This window comes from Cebus imitator, unplaced genomic scaffold (genome assembly GCF_001604975.1).
Source record: "Cebus imitator isolate Cc_AM_T3 unplaced genomic scaffold, Cebus_imitator-1.0 Scaffold136, whole genome shotgun sequence".
Lineage (NCBI taxonomy): Eukaryota > Metazoa > Chordata > Mammalia > Primates > Cebidae > Cebus > Cebus imitator.
Genome location: NW_016107451.1, coordinates 4325313 through 4332462, shown reverse-complemented (window position 1 = coordinate 4332462; position 7150 = coordinate 4325313). Strand labels below are relative to the sequence as shown.

At 58.1% G+C, this 7150-nt stretch overlaps 1 protein-coding gene across 1 annotated transcript; it reads right to left on the bottom strand.

Moving 5' to 3' along the window:
• Positions 1-991: 991 nt before the first annotated feature.
• EDN2 (endothelin 2) lies at positions 992-6600 on the bottom strand. Its single transcript, XM_017541786.2, has 5 exons — positions 6445-6600; positions 5930-6086; positions 4366-4488; positions 3314-3412; positions 992-1720 (listed from the first exon to the last, which is right to left on the bottom strand). The coding sequence occupies exons 1-5, from the start codon at positions 6590-6592 to the stop codon at positions 1627-1629; spliced, it is 621 nt and encodes a 206-aa protein (XP_017397275.2). The 5' UTR covers positions 6593-6600; the 3' UTR covers positions 992-1626.
• Between the last annotated feature and the right edge of the window lie 550 nt (positions 6601-7150).

Sequence of the window (7150 nt, the reverse complement as noted above, 5' to 3'; positions counted from 1 at the left end):
ATTAAAAACTATTTTTTTGTAGATACAGGGGCTCCCTATAATGCCCAGGCTGGTCTTAAACTCCTGGGGTCAAGTGATCCTCCCACATCAGCCTCTCCAAGTGCTGGGATTACAGGCATGAGCTGCCATGCCTGGTCTCTTTTCGGCCTTTCTATTTACTTTGTGTATCTTTTGAGGCCACAGGAGTGGCACCAGAGTCTTCCTCTGACCGCCCATCTCCACCCCAGCTAGACCCCATCTCGCCCTCCCCTCAAGCCACTTAGCTCTGCCCCGTCCCACTTATTCCATAATCACCACTGCCAGCCCCACAAGTAGCCCTGGGCTGAGCCTGGCACCATCACTTCTCTGTTTAGTGCCCACAGCAGCCTTGTGGGGTAGGGGCTGCTGCTTCCCATTTTCTAGATGGAAAACACTGAGGTTCAGAAACTGAAAGAGATTTGTTCAGCGTCACACTGCAGTAGTGACTCATGAGTTCAATCAGCAAGTATTTATGATGTCCAAAGCCCAAGCTGAGCGGCCGGGCCAGGGCTCGGCTGTGGCTCCATCACAGCACCCCTCACTAGCCAACGGGGCACCTACAGCCTTGGGATTTACCTGGTCTCCTCCCTTGTGGGACAGTTTTGCTCAGGGCCTTACAGTCAGCCTCTGTTGGGACAGAGCCTCTGGGGCAGATGAGTCCCTGTGCCCTCGTGTCTTGGCTCCTTCCAGACATGCTCTCAGGAAAGGGTTGGCCATTGGTTACTGGTCTGGTGGGAATATAGGTCCTAGAACCCTGACATCATAGCTGCAGGGGGCTGTCGAGGCATATGACAGACAAAAGACCAGAGAGGGCAGGTTAGCAGCCAGACACCCAGCAGGGGCAGGAGTAGAACCCAGGGCTCCAGCCACCTGCCTCGGCCCGTTCTGTCTTCTGTCCTCCAACTTCTAAGCAGCCCCTTCTTGAGAGGAACCTCCACCCCCTGCCTCGGCCAAGACAAAACACCAGCGTACATTTCCTCATTTATGACAAACACAAGTTCGTGGGTAAATAGAGGGTCTAAAAAATACATTAAAATAAATAATTGGGATTCTCCAAGTTCTTAGAGCGAATAAGTTATATACAGACAGGAGAAGCAGAGCAGGCCCTTCTCACCAGGAGGGTCTGGAGGGGATGAGGCGCAAGGACTGGGGAAGGAGAGCTGGAGAGGAAGAGCCAGCCAGGACGCCAGCCCCAGGGGAGACATCCAGCCTCCCGAGCTGGCTGAAGCATGAGTGTTCGCGGCTGCAGTTGTTCCTCGTTTGCAGCCCAGCAGCCAGGACACGCCCCAGGATGCAGCCTCCAGGTAAATGTTCTCCCCAGGCAGTTCCTTCCAGCAGGGCCATGGGCCAGCAGCCAGCGATGGAGGCTGCTCTGCAGTCTGGAGGCAGAGGGCTTCCCTGGGCAGTGCGAGGGCATGGAGCTGCCTTGGAGGAGGCTCCCTCACCAGGGTGAGGGGGCCAGAGCTTGTGCCAATCCTGGCAAATGGGTCCAACTGTCTGGGACCAAGGCCCCGGTCCAGGAAGCAGGCGGAGAGTCTCGCACGGGCCCGGCCCGCTTCTCTCCTCCTGTCTCCCCACGGGCTTACTTCGCTCCTCCAGCTCTCTGAGCTATCTCTTCCTCCACCTGGAGTGTGTGGGCCGCGGCTCCCGCACCACCTCCTGCTGTCGCTTGGCAAAGAGGCTCTTGGCTGTGGAAATGTCCCTGGGAATCAAGAAGGGTCAACTTAGCATCTCAGGAGAAACGGACTGTCCAGGAGCGCCCCCAAGAGGCAGGGGCAATGGGGCTACAGCCCTTGTCCAGATCCTGGGGTCACAGCTGCCCTGGGGTCAGAGAGCGGCCACAGCCTAAAAACAAGGTCTGCACAACAAGCACAGGCCAGCCCAGGCCAAGAAGCTTCTCTGCACGTGGGGGCTTTGATAGAGCTAACGTTCAGCATCAAATGCTGCCAGAATGAGTGGACAGCCAAGCACAGCCCTGTGTGTCTCCATCGTCTACCTTCCCACTTCCCCCCCCTTCCCACACCTTTCCTCCTGCTCTCCCCTCCAGGCTGTGTGCCTTCCCCTCACCCAGATGCCACCTGCTAAAATTCTACTTATTCTTCAAAGTCCAGCTCAAGGTAGCCCAGCCTAGAAAATAGGGGACCCTGCTGCCCTTTAAACCTGGCTGGGTGGCCACATCCTGGCTCAAAGAACTCTAGTCTTGGAGCTGGAAGGCTGGCTTCAGTTCCCAGCTACGGAAACTTGGGCAAGGATCTCAACCTCTCTGATCCCCTTTCTCAACTTGTAAAACAAAAACAGGCCTGAACTGATGAAAACGAGTGTAAGGTTGGCAGAGCCAGCTCTGCACACCAAGAGATGTGTGCATTTGAAAAGTCTTGTACTCATTTTTTTCATTCTCAGAAGGTTCCTAAGCATATGCTGGGTCCTGTCCATCTTTCCATCCTGCCTTTTCTCCTATTTTTCTGCACCCCCGCCCCCAACCAAAAGGTGAAAATCCCTGAGGGGCTAAGCTGGGCCCTGGGACCTGGCAAGCTGCAAGGAAGCCGCAGTGACAGAAGTGGGAACGGCCAGCCCCTCCGCAGCTCCCCCAGGCACAGACCCTGGGCTAAACGCTTCATGTGCTCCGCTCATCTGACCGCGCAGCAACCCCAGGCGGGGTTGGATGGTGCTATTTCTCTGTTTCCCCTGTTTAAATCACAGGAACTACAGGCACAGCAAAATTGGGGGACAAACCCAAGGTCACAAAGCTTGTTCCAGGCTGGGCCGGGGTTCAGATCCAGCAGTCCCTGGGGCAGAGGCTCTCCTACAGCCACTCTGCTGCCCGGCCAGGTACAAGTGTCTGTTCTTGAGTTGGTTAGGTTGAACAAGCATTCAGGGGCACCTCTTAGGGGCCAGGTCTGAGTCACACTGAGGCACCAGAGAGGAGAGGCAATCTGGGCAGCAGAGAGGGAGGAGGCTGAGCATCTGGTTCCTCTGGACCCCAGTATGTGTAAGATGCTTGATTCAGCACAACCTGAACCAACTGTGGTCCTTCCCAGTCATGAGCGCTGAAACCCTCTAAAAAGTCCACTCCAGGCCTAGTGGTAGCAAGTAACACAGTGGGTTAGAGCACAGACTCTGGAGTCAGCCAGATGCCTCTGACTGCTGTGTGACTTTGGGCAAGTGGCTTTCCCTCTCTGAGCCTCAGTTCTCTTTGCTGCCCATGAGGACCCAGGCCTGCTTCACATAGAGAATAAGGGAAATGTGCAAGGCATACAGGAGGTGCTCAATCTGTGCAGGTGTCCCACGCCCTCACCTCAGTCTTTGGAGAAGGCCTCCTGCAGCAGCCCCTGTCTTGCCAGTCTGGAACACGTCTGCAGGGGACTTGCGGCTTGGGACCGCCCCGGCTTCAGCCCTGGATGAATACCATTAGGGCCCAAGTGAGGGACTGCCCAGGGCCCTGAAGCCACCTGGCTGCAGGCCCAGCCCAGCCCCCACCTCTTTCCCACCCCCACCTGCCTGCAGGAGCAGATCCATTTTCACCCCTGTGCACCTGGCATCCTTCCCTTCCCAGGCGGGGTGGGGACTAAGGAAAACTGAGCTACCAGGAACGTGTTCTTAGCCCCAGAAAGAGGCAGCTTTTTTGGCCTTCCCAGAATCTGGCCACCTGCAGGGGAAACTGAGGAAGGGGCGGAGCCTCAGCTTGAGCCCCAGAGGAGGAGTTTCTTGTAAACCATCATGGGAACTGGAGCTTGAGATTTTGCAGCCAGTTTAGTTTGCCCAAATGCTCCATGTGGGGGAGGGAAGGAACAAAACTTCATACCCCTTTTACAGATGGGAAAACTAAGGCTCGGGTAAGATAGGAGACATGGCAAAGGCCCCCCCGGCAACTCTGGGGCCACCCTGGGATGGTGACATGGCTTCCCAACTCCAGATGCCATTTCTCCCCTCAGCAAGCTCCGAAGTCCCCTGAACCTCAGGTCGGAACCCAAAGCCCACTACGATGCGATCACAAACAGGCTCACGACCTGGCCCTTCTTTTGATGAAATGTGCAGCTTGACATGCCCTGCTCCTCTCTGGGCCTGCGTTGCCTCAGCTGTCACCGGGAGACTCTCTCCTGGCCAGGAGTAAGGACATGAGTATTCCCAGAAGCCCCCAGAGCTGGGCATCGGGAGTTCCCCTGGGGTGACTGGCTCCCTCAGGAAGGGATGCTGCCCATGGACCCAAAGCAGTCTGTGGCCCCCTGAGTCGCTGCTCACTCGCAACTAGCCACTTGACACCTCGGCTGGTCTCCTAGACACCTGCTCCCCAGGGCATATCCGGGCTTGCAGTTACCCTATGCCCCTGCAGGCTGGGTGCCCACCTACCAGGGCCTTCGATGGCAGAAGGTGGCACAGGCGGGGTCCCTAGCACTGGAGCACTGACAGCGCCTTGGCAGGGAGCGGCGCCGGCGTCTTGGCGGGTTTCCCAGGCCGTAAGGAGCTGTCTGTCTGTGGGCGGGCAGCCAGCAAGGTAGTGGTGTGGGGTGGAGCGAGAGAGAGAAAGAGAGAGAGAGAGGATTAAATAAACCACAATCACTGGCAGGCAGGGACTGTCCACGCTCCCCACTGGGACAGCCACCCATGCTACCAGGGTGCCGATGAAAGGTGACCAGCCCCTGACCTCAAGAAGTCACACCATTAAAGTCACAGGCTCATCCACAAGGGTCATGGTAGCCTTGGGCAAGACCCTCCCCTTCTCTGGGCCTGGCTTAGCTCAGTGGGAGCTCCCAGCATGGGGGGGAAGGAACTCTGTGGTCCTACTTGAAGTTGGGAATTGGGGTCCTCCTACTCTCCCTCCCCTCTCGGATGGGCTGGCCCCCCTGTTCTCAAAGAAGGCTCTCACCTAGCTCTGGAGGAAGGGCAGACACTCCATCTCACAGGAGTAAACACGGGCTCATAGCTAAGCTGACCCCACCTGGTCCCCACTTGTCTGGAGGGGTAACAAATGTGCCTTAGAGCCTTGATCTGAAAGTGGGGTGTGTGTGCGTGTTCAGATGGGATTGATTTCAGATTCAGGGTCTGATCAAGCAGGCCAGGGGAAGGGCAGGGGCCCTGTGGCTGGCTGGACCAGCACTTTCGTGTGACAGAGCTAATTTTAGACGGCGTGGTTGAAGTTGTAATGACTCCAGGTAGACTCAGCACGCAGGGACTGGCAGGGTTCCCGCCCTAAGCAAGTGTTTGGATGCGGATTAGCTCCACACACGCTTACGTGCAGGGCTTCTCTTGCCTTTTGCAATTTGGGGAAGGGAAAAACATCACAAACACACACAGAAACTTCAACTGAAGGTATGCAGTGGCCTGGAGGCAGCGCGGGTGCAGGTGGAACAGACGCGCTGGGCTCCCCCCCGGGTGTAGCCAGGTAGCACAGGGCAGGTTCTCATCTGTCGTCTGAGGGACAATCCTGTCTTATGGGGAGGATGGGGGGCTCCTGAGATGATAATGCACGTGCAGTGCTTGGCAAGAGCCTGGCACAGTCAAAGCACGAGTGCTGTCACTAATCATATTATTCTTGGAAGACCATGCAGAGGCAGGATGGCAGAGTGGGTGTGAGCTCTGGCATTCCCCCACTGAGGATGGCGCCTCCCCTTATGGTTTCCTGTGTGATTTTGGGGAAGGCACTTAAGCTCTCTGAGCCTCAGTACTTGGATCTGGAAAAAGGGGCCCACACTTGCTTACCAGGCTGTCTTAAGAATTCTCGGAGACAGCCCTTTTTATGGCTCAGGTGGTCCCCACACAGGAGTTGAAACAATTAACTATTGGTATTAGCCAATGCCCCCATCTGGAGGCCCAGGGAGAGCTTGACTGTGTCAGGGTTCCCCAGCATGCCAATAGCTCCCACCCTGACACCCTGCCCCAGAGCCTCCCCGGCCCCACCCCCGTGGATGCTTACTCAGGAGTGTTCACCCAGATGATGTCCAAGTGGCAGAAGTAGACGCATTCTTTGTCGAGCCAGGAGCTGCAGGAGCAACGGCGAAGCCGCAGGCGGGCGCCTTGGGCATGAGGTGAGGACGCCGGTTGCTCCAGGGTGGCAGCAGCCTGGCCCTTTCCTGCATGCACAGGAGGGAGAGAGAGGTGGGTTGGGGTGCCTGGCACATCCTGCAGTGGGGGACCCACCGGGCACCTCCTCTTGCACAATTGAGGGAGTTGGTGCTCTTGCTGCTCAGGAGCTCCAGGCCAGCCCAGGGAAGCCCCAGCAGACCGTGGGGAGGGCCAGTGGCTGCCCCCGCCCAGGCGCCTCTGTATTTGCAGAACCGTCCCCCTGCCGCCACCACTGCCGCTGGGCTCCCGTCCCTGTCTGCCCCCAGCTGGCTTGAGAGGCACTGCAGCCCTAGGCGGAGACACACACAGACAGACCCGGGAGCTGTAGGCAGCGGGTGAGGCCGTGAGTGAGGCTGGGCAGCTCACCTTCGTGCAGGGCCACGAGCAGGGCTAGAGCAACGGAGCACCAGGTGGTAGGCACCGAGACCATAGCGGCGGCGGAGTGGGCAGGCTGGACTGGAGCAGGGAGCGTCTGTTGCCAGCGTCCTGCTGTTAAGCTGAGCAGATAGCTCATTGCCTCTGTGCCCTGGCTGCCTCTTATAATACCAGGGTGGTGCCCCACCCCTTCTGGTCCAGCCCTGCCCCGCTGCACCGGCGGGCTGGGAGCCAGGGACACCGCCTCCTCCCCGGGTGCCTGGCCCAACGCAGCCTCTGCCGTGAAAGGGGAGGGAGATGGAAGGCCTGCTCCTCCCTCTGTGCCTGGAGCACCTCTGGGAGTCCTGAGGCTCCCTGGCAGTCCCCAGGGTGCCCTCGAAGTCCAGCTGAACTTCCTCAAGTCACCCCCAGCTGCCCCAAGCCCCCTCTCCCACTCTCTCCGAGGCTGCTCCACAGGTCTCACCCAGGGCTGAGTGTGGAGAAGGAGGTTCCCTGAGCAAACCCCTCTCCTCAGAGACTCTGCCATCCATCCTGCCTGCCCTCTGCTAACCAGGCTGAGGATGCCCCTCTGTTGTGTGGGCTGTGAAAGGCCCACGCAAGGCTGCGTGGCCTTGGGCGAGTCAGAGCCCTCTCTGGGCCTGCTTCCCTCAGTGAAGGACACAGCTCATGCCTGACTCCTGACCAGCCTGGAACTGCT

Excerpts from the sequence above, each read along its gene's own strand:
- EDN2 (XM_017541786.2), bottom strand. The coding sequence starts at position 6,592 with ATGAGCTATCTGCTCAGCTTAACAGCAGGACGCTGGCAACAGACGCTC. Across the intron at positions 6,087-6,444 it reads GCTCGTGGCCCTGCACGAAG|GAAAGGGCCAGGCTGCTGCC; the intron begins GTGAGCTGCCCA and ends CTGTGCATGCAG. Across the intron at positions 3,413-4,365 it reads TTCTGCCATCGAAGGCCCTG|GGCTGAAGCCGGGGCGGTCC; the intron begins GTAGGTGGGCAC and ends GTATTCATCCAG.